The sequence below is a fragment of the Carassius carassius genome, chromosome 20, assembly GCF_963082965.1.
Source record: "Carassius carassius chromosome 20, fCarCar2.1, whole genome shotgun sequence".
NCBI classification, from domain to species: domain Eukaryota; kingdom Metazoa; phylum Chordata; class Actinopteri; order Cypriniformes; family Cyprinidae; genus Carassius; species Carassius carassius.
The window spans coordinates 29,414,433-29,433,771 of record NC_081774.1 but is presented as its reverse complement, the minus strand read 5'-3'; the positions used below and the strand labels follow the sequence as shown (position 1 = coordinate 29,433,771).

Genomic DNA, 19,339 nt, shown 5'->3' with positions numbered 1-19,339 from the left:
GTAATATCTAAATTGATCTGTAGTAGGCCAAGTATCACGTAGCCTATTCAACAGAAATACATCGTGTAAAACACATTTTCGTAATGTTCTTTTTAAAAAAACACCAATTACATCCCAAGTCAATGGAACACAACCACATGACCTCATGGCCTGGATGGAGACTGAAGTCCGGTCAATCGGTTCTTAAACAAGAATCCGTTCCGCGTTTTGCAGAAATTCTGTGCGTGGAAAAAAAAGTCGTCGCCTCACCTGCTGAGCGCTCCAACATATCACTCCGCAGGGTCAGTTTATATTATTTTTATTTTGCACTGGCGTTTGTAAAACCTCCAATATGTGATTTAAAAACACATTCTAGTGTTATTATGAAGGATAACGACATACACATCTATGTGAGAGGCTGTCGTTCCTCTGAGTGCCGTGTTTAATGTCGTGGCACTATTTATCATGGTGTCGCTCGCAGGGCGTGATTCGGTTACACTCAAATATGGCTACCATGGAGTCAGAGCTACAACTTTAATATTTGTACTAATGCAGAAATTTAACGTTTTACGTCATTCTCCGCTCTACAGTCGCGTCGAATAATCGTTTTTTTGCGTGTACAAATTGTGAATACCCAGGCAAGGAGATCACCTCGAGGTGTTTAGCGTTAATAAAGTATTGCTCGAAATTGCAGCTTGCTCCGCGAGCTGATCGAAATCGTCAGGATTGAAATCTTGAAAGCGAAATCCGCTTTCGGTTTTCCCTCATTCGAGGACATTTTGGGCTGTGTTTCCCCGAATGTGGCCAGGGCTCGGCTCCTGTCATCGCCTCGCAGGAGCTCAGATAGCGGTCGTTATGGCTTGTTTTCGGATGAGGGATGTAACCCGCGAGGATTTGGCGATGTGGGATGAAGCGGAATAAAGAAAAGTGATCCGTTCAAACCGAAGGAAAGCGTCTGCTTTCTGCCTATGGATTAAACATTGTAGGTTTTCTGGATCTAAAAGTGGATTTTACTGGAATACAGTATCGCGGAAGATATCGCTTTGTCACGCTGGCTTATTTTCCTGAGGAATAGTGGCGTATTCCTCCACAACCCCCCCCCCCCCCCCAGTGCCACAAACACATAACAAAAGTACTATATGTCACGTATATGACGGTTCTTGTCATGAAGGAAATAAATAAAAATTGCTAGGGTCGAAGAGGTAAGTAAATATCGATCGACGAGTGTGTTGTGTTTGTTTCTCGTCATCGTTTGCGAGCGCTTTTGTTGTTTCTGTCGCCTTTCTCCACTTCATTTCGACCCGAGTGTGCAGCTTTTATTAATCTTAAATTCTTGCTAACCTCCTTATTTGCTATAAAACCGTCAAAATACGTTTAGAAACGCCCTGCATCTTTACTGTCCACTACCTTTACTGGGCCGTTATTTGATTCCTGCTTGGATAGGCGACTCCAGGCTTGAGTAACGTTTCCAAGTTAATCAGCCGAGCTGCAAGGCCTCTACTGTATCCACTTATATCCTTTCTTGTGCATGTACAGTCATATTTCCACTCTAACACCGTCTCATCTAAGTTGACATCACTTTGAACGTGATTATCATCATAAATGTTGCATCTTTGGACAACAGCGATACTTTGCGTGCAGGTAGGTTTAACATTTGGACTCCCTGAAGAGTTCAAATACGTCTCTCTCCTTCAAATTAGCCGACTTGTTATTGTTTATTCATTTTTATAAAAAGTATTAAGTATGGAAAACGTTGGAGCATTTCATGGCATGATGGTATTACTGGCTCCCTGTGTACGTAAGGCTCTGAAACACAAAGCTCTGGAGACAACTGAACAAAGGCAAAAAGCTGGACATGCCCCCTCATGTGAAGAAGCACTTGCTTTGTGTGCTTCTGTTGTTTCACTAAGGCTGTCCCTCTGGTTCCTGCATGTGTTGTGATATCAAATCATGTTCAGTACATCTTTTTGAGAGGTATGCATTGCAAGTACAGTGTTCAGAAGTATTCATGCATTTGGTTGACCCACTCTCTTGTAACTTCAAAAGAAGTCCTGTATACATGGCTGATTGAATGTTCCCTCATCATTGCGTAGATAGAGACATTAAAGATACAAATCTACACACATGGATGAATAGGTCTTTTTTTCTCTCTTTTAAATTGAGCTTAACCTCAAAATTACTATTGTTGGTATAAGTTAATGTAGTCAGGTTGATTTGATTATTAAACAACTTGTTACTTGAATGTAATCATTTCGGTTAGATGTTACCACATCAAGTAATTTTTATGCTATATTATGCACAAGTAAATTATTACAGTATGGATGGTTTTATACAGTTAATGTAGGTTGTCATTGAACCAAGTCGGAAATTCAGGTGCAAAATAGCAACAGTATCAAATGTAGACCGCAAATAAACATTAATGCAGTTAAAACACAAATGTAATGCCCATGTGAACACAATAGCTGGTGCTTGCTACCATGTTGTAAGTTAGAAAAACCTGTTTATGGACAATGTCCTGAAAACTTTAAATTGGATTTAGTGATACAACATTTGCTAATTGTGTTGTAAAATGAATCCGAAGAAAATAATTATGAAGCAGCATCATTCTGTACTGCTGTTTAAATGAGTGAAGAGAGGGAAGATTCAAAGGCCTGTATCATTTTGTAACCTTTAACTTTTTATTTCATGTAACTTTAGTCTTTTTTTATGTAGTAATACCTCTTGAGAGATTTGGAAATCCTTTGCTTTTGCAAGGTTGATACAGATGTTAACTATGGGCTGATGATTGCTATGGACTCAGTAGATGAATTATGGCAATTTTAAAAGACACCTTTAAACCATTGTCGTTATACTTCAGGTCCATATGCTGATATTTTCTATTCTGTTAAAGACCTCATGAAATCAGACTTGGAGTTTTGGTGACTCTTAGCTTATGTTTCATTTACTCTTGGTTGACCAAAATAAACAGCTTTTTTTTTCTGAAAAAGGACTGAGCAAATTGATGCATCATCCTGCACTTAAAGTCCGCATGAAATAAAAATGGACTTTATTTACTTAACCAGCACACATTGCAAGTCTTGATGTAAACAATTAATCGATGCAAATTAATCCACTGGATAAAACTATTTATCTTGGTAATCTTTAATAATAAAACCTGAACATTTGCTTCCGCTCTGGAATGGCATTCCTACTCTGATGACATCAGTTAGACGGCTTGGGCAGAATATCCTTAAGAAGACCCCTTCAACCATTAGATTGCTATTAGTGAGAGACAGAGAGGAGAAAAATAAAACAATGCCCTCTTCTCAATATTCCGTTTCAGATGGAAATACGTCACTACACTAAAATAAAGTTGGCAGCAACTTCCAGTTCATGCGGACTTTATGGTTTATCCAATCAAGTACTGTCTAGAAAGACGATGTCCATCCCCCAATATCGCATTTGGGCTTGTTCGAGTTTTATCGGCGTTGCAGAGGCTGATTGGTGTATAGCATCAAAGTACCATAAGAGCATAAAGAGTTGTCTGCTCTCCAATCACTCTCACGGTACTTTGATGTCATACACCAATCGGTCTGTGCAGCACCGACACATCTCCAACAAGCATTTTTATTAGCAATAGCATGTAGCAACTCGTGCGTCTCATCTGTGATGCAAACTAAAGCCTACTGGCTGTTTTAAAATAGGAGACAGTTCTTCAATTTATCCACCCCCAGCTTCCTGTTTCAGTAGGAAATCAACATGAAAGTAAAATGCTTTCACCAAGCCATTTCATGAGGTCTTTAAACGGCTGACACAGACAATATGTACGTACACAATAATGGCAGGACACACAGCCTGAGTGAAGGCTTGACTCAACCATGTGAGGTCTAATTGTTTACTCAAGGCAGGATACAATGAGAGCAGCCCAGGGAGGGATCCCACGTAGTTCCCGGAAAAGACAGCATCCCGTTGGCAGTGTGCCTTGTCAGCTGAGTGGATAGGTTGGCAGAAGCACCACACAGAGCAGGCACAAGGGTCAGCACCGGGAATCCAGCAGAGCAGCGACTTAACGATATGCACAACTTTGAGAAAGAATACAAACACATGACCAAAACTTGGTCTGTCACCTACAACTGTGCTGCGTTTACTTTAAATTGGAGCATGGAGGCCCATGTCTTTCATGCTGTGTTTATAAGTCAAGATGATTTAAAAAAAACACACAACTGATAATGAATTAAATTGAGAGAAATCTGTGTAGCAAAAATGTTTCTTTTTTGCTCTGATATCTAATGCAACCAATAAGCAATCAGCATTGTTAGGTTTGCTTTTATTGGAATTAATAAAGTGTGCTAACACTTGTTTTTATTCATTTTCAGGGTGGTTCAGTTGTGAGTTGGACCCCATATTAAGGGCAAATCATACTTAATAAATCATAGTTTATTAAATTATTCTTAAAATTTTAAGATCAGGTATTGTTTTCTCCTCTAGCATTACCAGTGTTTAATAAAATCAGAATTAAGCCTCACTGGTTGGTGAATGTTGTGCTTTAAAGGCGAAAAACTGCCGCAAAGCTGGGAAAACTTGGGAAATGTGTTGGAAAGCTTTCCTGGAAATGTAGCGTTTTGTAAAAAAAGAGTCTACATTATAGCTAGAGCTGGACGGTATGGACAAAATTTATGTAACAATATTTTTCTTAATATTTTGGTCGATACTATATAATTCCGATATTGATATGAACACTATAAAAAAAAGCCTTGTAAAAACTGGCAAGAACACAACAGACGTCTGTACATACAAACTTATGAAAAATTTGTCTATGTCTATGACACCTCATAAAACCATATGATATTTTAGAGGGGAAAAAAACCAGCACAAATAATGTACACCTGTTATTTGTATTTAGCCTTCATACAAACAAGAAATGTGAAATCACTGTCGAAAAATATTCATACTAGGCTAAATACTACCAGTCAAAAGTTTTTGAACAACAAGATTTTTAATGTTTCTAAAGAATTATTTTCTGCTCACCAAGTCTGCATTTATTCGGTCCAAAATACAGCAAAAACAGTAACATTTTGAAATATTTTTACTAGTTAAAATGTTTTTTTTCTTTTATTTGTAAATATTTTAAAATGTAATTTATTCCTTTGGTTTCAAAGCTATATTTTTAGCATCATTACTCCAATCACATGATTCTTCAGAAATCATTCTAAAATTCTGATTTGCTACTCAAAAATGTATTATGTTGAAAACAGCTGAGTAGATGAATAGAAAGTTAGGAAGAACCGCATTTATCTGAAATAGAAATATCTTGTAACATTATAAATGTCTTTATCCTCACGTTTGATCAATTTGAAGCATACTTTCTAAATAAAAAGATGAATTTCTATCATTTTCATAAGAGGAAAAAGAAAATAAATCATACTGTTTCCAAGCTTTTGAATGGAATAGTGTATAATGTTACAAAAGCTTTTCATGTCACATAAATGCTAGTCTTTTGATCTTTCTATTCATCAAAGAAAAAAAAAAGTATAAATACAATATAAATATTGATAATCAGCAAATTAGCATATTAGAACCATCTCTGGATTATATAACATTATGTGCACTTATATATTTTTCTAATATATTACATAATTTTTCTCACAGAATGTCATCAGAGGAGAAAAGTCTAGACCCCTCTGACAAAGGACCCTCGCCATCTCATAGCAGCTCTGGGGCCACTCCCACTGGAAGTCCGGCCCCCACCGATAAGCGGCCCCGGGGCCGCCCTCGTAAGGACGCGTTATCCACGGCAACACCGCTTCCGGCTGTGCCCAGACAGAGAAAGAAGTAAGTTCAATTAAACTTCTGAATTGCTGTCATTATTGATGTCAATTGGAAGTCTAAATGTCTTCAGAAAATGAGGACCATTGGTCCTATAAGTGAAGAATTTTGTGATCTTATGAAATTTAACCTGTTGGTAAAACTCTGTGTTTATACCGGAAGCATGGTAAACTTAAGGCTGTCAACACTGATGGCATTAAAGCTGCGTGTCACGTCAAAATGTTCAACAGCTGGATGGGAGTTTGTGGTTAGTCTTGTGTCCCATTTTATTTTGAAATGGAGGTCCATTGCTGTCCATTGGTGGGTTGTTTTTGAATTCCAAACAGTTTTGTTTATAACTATATTATGTGTTGCAGCATGTTCCAACAGAAAAGTGGGTATTATGTACCAGAATAAAGCAAGTTCATTTAAATGAAAAAGTTGATATTTCATTTTATATATATATTTTTTCCTTTAAAAACTCCAGTAGTTTAATAATATTTTTTTAAATACTATTTTCAGCCAATCTTAAAAGGTATACCCATTTTTCATACTGTTGTGATGCCTAAATTCACTTGTAGCCTTCAAACTGATTTTAGTTTTTAGTATTTATTTTTAAATTACGTGCTAAAAATAATGTGGAAGGGTTAGCAGTGAAGCACATTGCAAATAGAAAGTGAAACAGGGTGCAATGTGGACACTTTCAATCTTTGTTGATTTATACTGAGAACATTCTAGCTTTGATGCACCGCTCATATCCAGTGTTGACATGATGAAAAAATTGGATTCATAGACTAATCATAAGCTTTCCTCCTATGCGAAAAGCTATGTATTTGACTAGTTTAGCTTCATGAACACGGCTCTGATATTTCTCTCTGGCAGGCAGCTTTGAATGACGGTGCGTTCAATTAACCCCTCTGAGCCCTTAGGCTATTTACCCATAGAACACATTACAGTTCCTCTAAAGAGAAGTACCTGCTTAGAGTTTACCTGACTGGCAGCATAATCCAGGGAGGGACTTCAGGCTCACCAAAAGCCATTGGATGTACAGGGGCAGTTATTGAATGGTAGTCCTGGCAAACTTCCTCTGTTTCACATCTGCATTTTAGAAGAATATGTACATCTTTTTTGACTTGGATAACCATCTAAATGGAGGGGAGGTGCTTGGTATTTTTCCTGAGGGGATTAATTACATAGGAGTCTTTGAAGTGAAAAGCGCAGGTGCCTCTGCCAGCTTAGGCGCTTACTATGAGTGTGTAAGGTGTGATAGCAGTGTCTGCAACTAGGAACGGTCTGGTGCAAGGTGCTTTTCATTAAAGGGGTCATATGACATTGCTAAAAAGAACATTATTTTGTGTTTTTGGTGTAGTGCAATGTGTTTATGTGATTTAACGTTTAAAAAAACACATTATTTTCCACATACTGCACATTATTGTTGCTCCTCAATGCCCTGTCTTTCTGAAAGTTTTCAAAGCTCATCGTTCTGAAAAGCGAGGTGTGCTCTGATTGGCCAGCTATCCAGTGCATTATGATTGGCCGAATGCCTCAAGCGTGGGACGGAAATGTTACGCCCCTTACCATACTGTGATGCTGTGTGTCCTGGGATGACCAGACAAAACCAATAAAACCCATTACAAACGAGGCATTTGTTGCATCCAGTGGGGCATAATTACTAATTATAATGACTTTTCCTGTCTTTTTATGCATTGCATTGCGTATCGCGGTGCATAAACATAAAACCATGTCTGCATTTGTGATCTGAAAAAGGACAAACTAATTTGTCTAATTTGAATAGTCAACCTCTAATCTCTAATCTCTAATTTGAATAGTCAGTGGCAAATTCTTTAAATATAAAAACATACTTACAGGCTGTGAGTCAAAAGCGGCAGGCTGTCCTTGCAAAGTTGGAATTGCCCCACTTTATAGAAACAGCCTTTGTGCACAGACTCTTCCAGAAAACAGTCCCTTATAAAATGTGCTGCACACTCTCGAATATTTGAACTGTTCTGGATCAGTGTTGAAATACAATTTAGGGTGCTATCACACCTGTAGATTGATTGCTTTGTTACGAAACAGGGATTAAAATGATTACAATGTTGCTTTTTATTCTTGGTGCGGTTTGCTTTCACACGGCAAAGTCTCTAAATCAATCAAAATTGTTAATACAAGCCACGTGCGAGGAAACTGTCCTCTCATTGGTCAAAGTTCCACAGTTTATTTTCCGGAATTACGCTCATAGCTGTCATCCGTCAGGATGGAACCAGCTTTGATGGAACTTCAACAGTTTTGAGGGCTTATTGATGTTTAAGCTGTCGTTATATTAATTTATTAATTTAATTAATTATTTTGATCAGGAGTCCAGGATTCATTGGGAAATCATTGTTAAAATGCACCTACTACGAAGAGCAATAAGACTGTATTATAAAATGAAAAGCCGCGCTTTGATTTTAAATGGCAAAGACGTGTTCACCCACAGACTTCGTCTACTGTTTTTCACGGAACCTACGTAATTACCCATTATGCATTGTGATATAGCCTGGTTTGTTGGATCGGATTGCTTTCTCACTACAATCGAACCACTCCAGAGTTCGTTTTCAGTCGGGCTGTGTTATGCAAATCGTCCCACATAGTGACGTAGACAAGTGGGGGCGTGTTTAAACAAGGTTTTTAGGAGGGCGTGGAGGAGTCTTAACTTTTATAAAGATCTCTTTGGATTTGAGACTTTAGTCTTTGCAACTTTAGGGATATTATCTATTCACGAACAGCTTGTAAAACTCCAAAGAGGAAGGAAAACTTAATCTCTTCATATAATAGATCTCACAAAATCCATATTCTTCAATAGAAGAACTGCCCTAGAGTGCATACTACTGAAATTACTACACTTTCAAAACAATAGCAAAAACTGTATATTTAGTGGTATAAAGGGACATCTTTGTATATTCTTTATCCCTAAAGGGTTCATAATAGTACCATAAAATTTCATATTACTACAATTTTTGTAGAATTATTACATAAAATAAATGGTTAAATAAAAGTGTCTGTAAATATTTATTTTTGTTTTGCATATGTGACATTTAACACATTTCTTCAAAGTGTTTTTACAGAAAATCATATCTCAGTGACCTGAATGTCATAAATTCTTATTGTTTACAAGAAGAAAACATTTGTAAAGTATTTATTTTAAAACTTAATAGACTTTATAATGCAAAATAAATAAATAAATCTAATTTCAATTTCCAACAAAAATTAAAGTCATTATGAAATTAACCCCAGAAGCTAGGGTGTTGTGTGTGAATGCTATGTGGTTGCTAAGGTAATATGAGGCTGTTTCTTCACAGTGTTGTGGTTTCTTATTAGCCCATGACAACAGATCCAAGCCCAAGTATAAGATTCCATTCAGTTTAAGTCTGGAGGTTTATTCACCCATCTTACCATCCGCCAACACTTAGAAAAATAATGGCATTCCTCTCCTCAACAAGCCACATGGTTCGAGATGTCATCCAAGTCTGTATCACAAACAGTGTGGGAAAGATTACACATTTAATATTCAGTATTATATGTTGGTTGAAATCCTTAATTGTTTATAATAGCAATAATGCTGCTTGCTTTGGTGACCAAAAGGAATTCTTTAGTTTATTGTTTTACAGTCCCTTTTGTTGCTTGCTTTAGTCAGTTTAGTGGATTTCTAAGGGTTTAATTGAATTTAGTCCCATGTTTTTGAAGGAAACCATTGGGTCTGTTTGCATCATGTTTTAAATCCATTCCATAAAACTCCACTCCAGAGTTTATACTGTAATCCTGCATTGGCTCTACTTTCTAAAGCAGTTTTTTCCCCTCTGTCTCTCTCTCTGTATGGTGGGATCATGGGGATAAGTTATAGGTCTCTGGGCTTGGGGGTTGGGTGCCGAGCATGCCTAAATGGACCGTGCATTACTGTGTTCTCCTCTTTTCATTTTCCAGACACATAGACCAGTACCTATGTATGTATGCACAAATATAACTTCAAATGTGTGTACTACATGATGATTTTTATTTTACCTGTGACATTTTATGCTGTCCAGAGACAACACAGGGATTTAAAACAAACGACATCAGCATTACGTAGTGAAACATTACTGGCAGTTGCAGGTGGAGGCTAGATGACATCATAGCTGTCCGGCTATGATGTTGTTCTTGAATGAGACCAAGGTTTAGTATTTAAAGTCATTTAAATCAGTTATTAGAATTGTCATGATGCCATATTCTTTAGTTTTTTTCTCATTAAATACTGTTTCACTAAATTGCATTATGGAAGTAAATTGGTTTGCGAATGGCATTTTTAATGTTGGCTTTAAATGAATATAATTTTTTAAATAAATGCATTTTGCAGATGGTTTTATCCAAAGCAGTTTACATTGTATTAGTGCAGATTTAATCAGTTCATGCATTCCTTGGGAATTGACTGTGGTTCTTTACGGTTTGATCAAAAGGGAAATCTATTCAAATATTGTTCAGTTTGTTCATTTACATCCATAAAGACCATTCATAAGTAGGCCATTTTCATGTTTCTTCATCCAGACAGAGTTTATGTTTGGCTGTCTGGGAATCGTGATGCATATTTAATTCTCTGTCTACTACGGAATCGTCTTGGGTTTGGGCGTTAACATGGTTCATCTCTGTGGTGCCTCCATCCAACCCATTTGAATAGCTGATGATTTACTCTAAAGGTACCTGGACCAAACAAATCTATCCTAAAGTGCATTATGAATGATAGATTATTGACCTGTCAGAGCAATATTAGCTTCATTGTGTGGCACAGGGGTGTGCTAAATTAGCATGTTTGTGTTATATGTGTACTAAATGATTTCCTTTTGAAATCACAAAGGAATATGTTACTGGCTAACTTGGTGCTCAGCTTACAAATGCCTTTGTCCCCTGATGAGTGTCATTTGAACTAGACACATTGAGCTCTGGCTCTAGTGGCGATAAGCTTTGTTTACTTACTCATATAGGCTCATGCAAATGGCTGGCCATATTACAGTCAATAAATGTTTCAACGGTGAAACTATAGATAGCATTTTTTTTAAATATACGTTTGTCCTCATGATAATGGGATTATTTTGATTGAATATTACATAGAAAGCATATTAAATGCAAGTCATGTGTCTACTTCAATGCTTAAAATAACTTTTGTGAAATGTTACATACAGTACAGACCAAAAGTTTGGACACACCTTCTCATTCAAAGAGTTTTCTTTATTTTCATGACTATGAAAATTGTAGAGTCACACTGAAGGCATTAAGGGCTATTTGACCAAGAAGGAGAGTGATGGGGTGCTGCGCCAGATGACCTGGCCTCCACAGTCACCGGACCTGAACCCAATCCAGATGGTTTAGGGGTGAGCTGGACCACAGACAGAAGGCAAAAGGGCCAACAAGTGCTAAGCATCTCTCGGGGAACTCCTTCAAGACTGTTGGAAGACCATTTCAGGTGACTACCTCTTGAAGCTCATCAAGAGAAAGCCAAGAGTGTGCAAAGCAGTAATCAAAGCAAAAGGTGGCTACTTTGAAGAACCTACAATATGACATATTTTCAGTTGTTTCACACTTTTTTGTTATGTATATATTTCCACATGTGTTAATTCATAGTTTTGATGCCTTCAGTGTGAATCTACAATTTTCATAGTCATGAAAATAAAGAAAACTCTTTGAATGAGAAGGTGTGTCCAAACCTTTGGTCTGTACTGTATATATTAATGTAAAAATGAAACAACATACCTGTGACCTGTACTTATTAAAATACATTGTAAAAAAAAGGGATCATACTAAATTTGATTATATTTTAAATGATAGTGGCAAAGATAGATAAATATTTAAAATGACAATTAATTAGTTTTTGAGGGCTGCACTGTGATCCTATATTTTATTTATGTATGTGTGTGTATGTGTGTGTGTGTGTGTGTGTGTGTGTATAAATTTAAATATATATTTAAAAAAACCTTGTTCAACTTACTTCAACTAGCTCCTTAAACCCAGACATGTGGTCTGTGGTTCTGAAGATTTTGCTCCATTTGTGTCTGTAACCTCTAGGGTGAAATCCCTCCGCCCCTTTGTCAGCATTCAGCCTTGTTAACTGTCTGGTATAGGAAGTCATTTGCAGGGAGGAGTCATTTTTGGCATGGGACAGACTGCGATTTCTCTCTCCAGTGGCACTGGTAATTACCCATCCATCCCTCACACTCCCTCCTCACTCCAGCCCCAAAGAGGGGCAAGCTTCCCTTTCAACTCTGCTTGCCGTTCTTCCTCTGTCTTCAAACTGTGAGACTTTAATTTGAATGCCTGACAATTATCACCCTGATGAAGTGATACATAGATCAGACAAGAAGAGCCCCCCATGGGATTCTGACAGTCGTGGATCTTTACTGCGCATTTGTGGGCTGGATGTGTAGAAAAGCGCATAGAAATGGATGTTTGGCTGTATTGGATGCGTGTTTGTTCTCAGTTGGGGGATTCTGACCAAGAGTGGGTCAAAGGATTTTTTTTTATTTTTTTTTATTAGTGTTGCAGACAATAGGACTGCACAATATGTGTATGTTATAGGATTGGGAATACATTTGGATTGAGAATAAGATTTTGATTTTTTTTTTTTTATAGTGTGGATTTTCATCACACTGCGAAGAAAACTGGGCAGCCATTAGGATTTGTGCTTTTGGTCACATGCCCAGAGCATTCGTGTTGTTGTGAACAGGCCTTTAGAAGCCATGATTTACACCCTCATGTCATTTGGTTAAGGAAAACTTCCATAAGAATCAAGTTTTACATCATAAAACCTTTTGATGGGGCTATAGGAAACAGAAGAAGTATTCTGAGGTCAGATAACAGCATCATACAAAATGTGAAAAACTCCAGAGCTCTGTTAGTTCATAACCACAACGAATTAAGCAACATAACCAAAAGGAAGTGTCAAACTAATTTCACACATATGAGTTTGAACTAGAGGTTTTTTTTTTTGGTCAGTATAAAGCCTGTAACTTGTCACAGTTATACCTATAAACTAGGTATAACTGTGACAAGTTACAGGCTTTATACTGGTGGACTGGAAAAGCCTAGTTTCTGTAATGAAGTATCTTCAGTTAACTAAATTGACCATGTATCTGTCAAACATTTATCACAAAACTCCTAGTTAGGATTGGGTATCGTTGGAATTTTATCGATTTCAATTCTGATTACGATTCTTATAGATTTCGATTCCAATGTGAATAAAAGAAAGTCAAACGTTTAGATTTCAAACATATTTATTTTGTGTGTCTTTTTGCAAAACATTTTATTGCTGCATAGTTCCATGAACAAAAATCAGCAGGCAGCATAAAGACTGGACTGAATTAAAAGCTGTTTGTGTGCAAAAAAAGAGCTGCATGAATCTAGATAGATTAAGACTTTTTTTTTATGGAATTGTTTAGTTCTCACAATTCTGAAGAAAATATATTTGGCAAATAAACAAAATCACATGGAATTTATGAATAGAATGATTCAATGACTCATTCAAGATGTACTTGTTTCTTTACTGGATGAATCATTGTTTCTTGATTGAATCTTTTGAATGAATGATTTAAAGACAAATGCATTTTTAACAGCACATTTTCACCACCTAAAATTTTCGCCCTTTTGTAAGAAAGATAACCATATTTAAAATGTAATAATTACTTAAATATAGCTTGTGCTCACTGTTGTACACGAAAGCAGTTCCGGACAGATGACGTATGAAGTCGGCTTTGCACCGCGTTTAGAAGTGACGAATACAGAAGAGATCAAAACAACGGTCACTAATTTGATGTACGAAATGAGGATTTCTAAAAAAGAATGTTGGAGGATTTCGATATAAGCCAAGAGAAGACTAAAAGTAAGAGCTAAAGTAAGGAAACTTTGCTTCTTTTGAGGCTGTTAACACACATTGGTTTTCATGAGACTCACCGGCACGTGCGCAATGCTGACCTCATATATCATGCTCCCAGAACTGCTACTGTGTACAAATGTTGGCGCAAGCTAGATTAAAGTGATTATTATGCTTAGAACATGGATATTTTACTTAGAAAAACACATCGATTCGCTACAGGAGACCTTAGTTTACCCCCCGGAGCCGTGTGAAACACTTTTTTTTTTATGGATGGCCGTTTTTTATTGAACTTCTTTTGGACTGAAGCAATGCAACACCCGCTAAGTGCAATGATAGAGCTTGGAATAGCAAGGACATTTTTTTATATATATAACTCCGACTTGATTTGTCTGAAAGAAAAAAATCATATACACCTAGGATGCCCCTTGGGTGAGGAAGAGAACACAGCCTAATTTTCATTTTTATTGTACAGTTAGCATATATATTTAGAAGAATATCATGTAAACACATGCAGGTCAGTAAGCATGAAAAATGTCTTCATTTTTTTGGTGTCTGATATAAGCTATTTATGTTACCACTGTAAGAATTCCTAATTTAAATCCTAATGTAAAATGTATTATTTAAATATAGCCTAGAAAAATCTGAGCTTTCAGTCTTACCATTCAAATAAATAGCAGCTTTACTTGCATGGCTGGAAAAAAGCTGCCGGGGTCAAATCCAAGATGGTCGCCAAATGAGCTGCCTTCCGCCAATGAGATGTCAAGTATTTTGACATCTCATAGGGAAGCTTTACTGTTACTGTAAACACACAGAGGAAATGTGAATGTATGTGTGCTAACAGAGTGTAAATGATTTGGGGAAGCAACACATAGAAACATATATAACCAGCTTCACATTTGGACCATCGATCTGTTGTAGATGTTGTTGAGGCACTGGACCACCGACCCAATCTCATGAGAAAACCTCTTTTACAAAGGGGCCATTTAGTATGAATTTGTACGATGTGATTTGTATGGAAACATTTTGCCACCCCTAAAACTAATCGTTAAGTAGATTGTACGAATGAAATCATGCAAAATCACCCAAAAAGTTCTGAAAGTGTTACGAGAGTGAGCCATGAGAGTGTGTTGGACCACCCATTTATCTTAGTCACTTTTGATGATGTGTAACCGCTGTTTACAGAAGCATGAGATGTTAGTATGTTCTAGTATGTTGTAGTATGTTCACACTGTGCAATGAGTACTGCTTGTTCTGAAAGACTGGAGCGTCATGAGCACCATGGCAACAGCTTCAGACCACACTCTTTCTGAGGACAAACTCCTGTGTCTGGCAGCCTATCATGAAAATATTTTATTGGAATCATTAAAGGTAATGAGATTTGCATTTCTATCTGTTCTTTTTGAAAACAAAGGTGGATTTTCCTGCATGAGTCAGTGACATCATAAAATAGGGAACAATGCACAGTTCAAAAGATATGGAAAACAGTAAAAATAGTGGTAGGACTGGCGGTGCTCAAGTTCTCATAAGCAACTCTGCTGAAAAGATTCCCTGTCAATCAGATATTAAGAAATAATGATAATCTTTGTGAAGGGCTGCACGATAAATTGAAATGGAATTTGAAATTGTGATTCTTTAGAAGCTGCGATTGTCATGCATATCTTTCAGTGAAGCACGATTCTGTGATCAGCAGTAAATCTCCATCCGAAGGCCAGAGGGCACTGTCGCGCTGAAACTTCAAATACACCTCGCAGAAGAAACCCAGGAAGTGCCTATACGCATAACCGGCGCGACATCATAGAATGTCTCTGAACTGATTCACGCCCACTTTTAGTGGAAATCGAACCACCATACAGTATTGGATTGAGGAAGTGGACTTACCTTTACAACATGCCAAAGAGTTGTTGTTTGGTTGGGTGCACTAATGATGTTTTAAAACCCCAAATTTGAAATTCATGGCTACCTGTCATCATCATCCATATCTTGATGTTATGGAGATATCATAAATTACGAATGATGATAATCGAAAGCTAAGCCAGGCTAGTTGTATGGCTAGACAGAAAAGTGCACTCAGTACTCTAAATATAAAGACATAATAAATACATTTAAAGAAGTTTACTTTCAAATACGAAGTAAAATCATTCACTTGCTTACCTGGTGACTGTCCGGGTAAGACTCTGGCCACTGGGTGGGCTTGTTACACCAATCTGACACTGGGAGAATGAAGGGACGTGTTTTTAAATTGACCAAATTAAGTTTGTGGATGTATCTTTCACACTCTGTGGCAGGCACGGTGGACATATAATTATTGACATGTTTAGTATTAGGAATTTCTTAAGTTATTCACGCCTGCCAGCTGTGTACGGACATTGCTTTTTGTCGCTAATTTGTATAGAAGTCTAAGGGAATTCTAGTTTGTTTTCCCCTAAAAAGGGGCTGTTACGAAATTGACAGTAATGTTCCCGGATGTGCTGGTTGTGCCTATAGTTGTAGCTGGATAAACAGAAGATTTAAAAATAGAATGGCAAAAAAAACTAAGAATTTCAAGAAAAAAAGTTACAATTGTGAGATTTTAACACAGAATTCAAAAGTGCAAGAAACAAAGTTCGAAATGTGAGATAAGAATTCACAATTACGTTTTTTAACTATGAGGTGGAAATGAGCTTCCATAGAAAACGTTGTTACAAATAATTATATTTCAGATAAATAAACATTTCCTTTTTAACTTTCTATTCATCAAAGTGCCCTATAAAAATTCCACAATAATATGAAGATATGAAGCAGCACAACTATTTATTTATTTATTTATTTATTTTTTAACTTACCTCAAACCTTTGAACAGTACTGTATTGAGGGTTTTATGGATTTTTTTAAATGACATATATTTAATCTGAGGTGGAAATGGAAATGCCCAAGTTTTCGCCCAATTTCTCCAAACCGTCTTATTTTTCATTCCCTCCAATTACCTGTCATATATAGACAATTTTCTGCTGTTCTGGGGTGCGTTTCCCAAAACCATAGTTGCTAACCTGTTAGCAACTTAGTTGGTTGGCAATGGGAAATTGCATTACAACCAACAAAGTTGCTAACTTAGTTAGCAACCATGGTTTTAGGAAACGCACCCCTGGTTGGGCTGTTATTTTCCTTTCAAGATGCATGTAAGCAGCAAATATTTAAAACCACAAAAGTTTATTTCATTGTATTTAAATATTCAGGCTTTGTAATTATTCTAAAAAGGCTAATTATTGTGCGATTACAGCTCACACTAACCACATGATGAAGCGTGCTGCTTAAATGCTCACCAAACCTGATCTGACTGGACGCTGCCTGTAAGAATGAGTCACCAAAAGTGAAACCTGGTTGAGTGTGTAATCTAGGTATGAGAGCAGGGTTGTGTATCTGCCCTCAAGGCTTCTGAGTAAATACGGAAATGACATCTTCATGAAGCTAGTCCATTGAGCCGCAGTTTTAATGAGAGGTCTCGCACTCATTACTTCCCCCTAAGCGCACGTAAACAAACGTACCCACACACAAACACACGGTTTTCGCAGGGCTGCCCCACCCTTGCCCCGGGGCAGCGGACACTCGGCGACAGCTGGGACTGTATTTAACTAATACACAATCAACCAGACTTCCCTCAAGCGAGCGTGCTAATGAATCTCTTTTTCTCAGGAATCGAGGGCGAGGAAAAGCTTTAGTGGAGGATGAGGACAGCACAGATGGAATGGAGACCGCAGAAACAGGAAGCACACAGGAGACAGGTAACTGCAGCCCTCTTTTCCTTGCTTGCTTTCCTTCTCTTTTCTTTTCTCTCTGCTCTGGGTTTCCTGTGTCAGTCTTTTCTTTTCAGCCGTCACATCCCCCTTCCTCAAGAGTCAGAGAGCGAGGCTGCCTCTCCTCTGAGGCAGTTCCAATGATAAACAAAATCACAATGTGGAGCCCAGAATTGATTTTCTTTCCCAGCTGCGCAGTCAATCTAACTCAAACCTCGGCTGGCCGAGGAGGAGCTTTCAAGAGGCTCGGCCATCCACACTCCTTGAGCAGGATTGATGAGATTTTAGCCCGTCCCCACATGGCTCTGCTCTCTAGCTCTAATTGAAAGGATTTGACTCCAGCCACAGCCTTTCTGCTCTGGAGTCGCCCCAGCACCTCTCAAAGCATGTGACTGAGTTTCACGGCAGGCAATGGAAGCTAAAGGCCGCTGAAAGCCTTTTAAAATCTCATCTTGCACATTTTCCACTTATTTTCTCTGCCCTTTTGCCTGCTCATGGTTGGCCTGTTTCTGTTGACGGTATGATGTACATTCAGGTCCACAAGCAGATTAATTACTTGTTTTGGCTGCAGTTGTTTACACCATTTAGCTTTAGAGGGGTTTGTAAATTAGTGTTATTTTGTGAAGGCGTTAATATGATTGTTTTTCATTATTGCATCTAACTCTTGTAGGGGTCATCATGAACTGCCTCTCTTTTTAATTTAAAAATTAAAAATGTTTTTAAAATAAACAGGCAGCGCTGTAGAAGCAGGTGTTGATCATCTTCCGCGGAAGTGGTGTTTATCCACACTGTTACGTCATAGAGTGGCACATTCCATTAGGGATGCATCGATCCGATACTCAGGATTGGTATCAGCTCCGATCCAGGCATTTTCTGAAGATCGGGTATTGATCAGACGAGACCGATCCAAATCCGATCCTGTGTATACTATTCTGTGTTATTGTTGAGCTCCCACGAAAGGCACAAAACATTATAAAGCACCAAAACGTTTTCATGGACATATTTCAAGTGTTCTGAAGCTGTTCCATAGTTCAATGTGATGTACAGATTAATATTAAAGTCATTAAATTCAGTTCACATAAACTTTTCTCTCTGCTGCAGCTGTCTGTCATCCTCCATTCAGTGTTCAAACTGCGTGTTGTGTTCGGTTACAGTCAAAACAATGAAACTCTCTTCAAGAGCGAACAGTACTGTATTTTCTTGATTATAAGGCGCACTTAAAAGCCTTTAATTTTCTCAAAAAATGACAGTGAGCCTTATAATCCGGAGCGCCTTATATATGGATCAAGTCGCTCTGTCAAAATGTTGACATACCCTTTAGCACAACTCCATCTAGTGGATGCATAACGCAAACCCAGTCAAACGTTTGACTGCAGTATCTTCTGTTCTATGCGCCTTATAATCCGGTGCGCCCTATATGTGAAAACAGTTCTAAAATAGGCCATTCATTGAAGGTGCGCCTTATAATCCGGTGCGCCTTATAGTGTGGAAAATACGGTAACAGAGGTTTATTAATGTTCAAAGAAAAGGCTCAGTAAACTAACACACAGATTTAATAGACTACGTATCAATATCTCTTGCCTTTGTACTAGTGATGTCTGGCTCGCGAACAAAGCGTTTGATTTAACCGGTTCTTCTTAGTGAACTGATTAAACCAGTTCTCCAAATATGACTGAATCGCTTGAAACGGTTCGCATCTCCAGTAAGTATTAATCCACAATTTATTTACTTTTTTAAGGTGGCCAACACTCCCTCTGAGTTGAAATAAACCAATATCATGGAGTAATTAATTTACTCAAACAGTACACTGACTGAACTGCTGTGAAGAGAGAACTGAAGATGAACACGAGCCGAGCAGCTTTCAATGTGGACTCGGAGGGCTGCGTACCCTGTGCACTGTGACTCTGTGTTGTTTCAAGCTCATCATTCTGTG

The 19,339-nt window shown here is 37.8% G+C and overlaps 1 protein-coding gene across 11 annotated transcripts in view; it reads left to right on the top strand.

Annotated features, from left to right (window-relative positions):
- Window positions 1-473: 473 nt before the first annotated feature.
- Window positions 474-19,339, top strand: part of LOC132096816 (histone-lysine N-methyltransferase 2C-like) — a 110,226-nt gene continuing 91,360 nt past the window's right edge. For all 11 annotated transcript variants that reach the window (XM_059502439.1, XM_059502441.1, XM_059502440.1 and 8 more), the window contains exons 1-3: window positions 474-1,181; window positions 5,608-5,790; window positions 17,306-17,394. In XM_059502439.1, the coding sequence (XP_059358422.1) occupies window positions 5,609-5,790; window positions 17,306-17,394 (271 nt within the window). In that variant the 5' untranslated portion in view covers window positions 474-1,181; window position 5,608. The remainder of the gene's footprint in view (window positions 1,182-5,607; window positions 5,791-17,305; window positions 17,395-19,339) is intronic.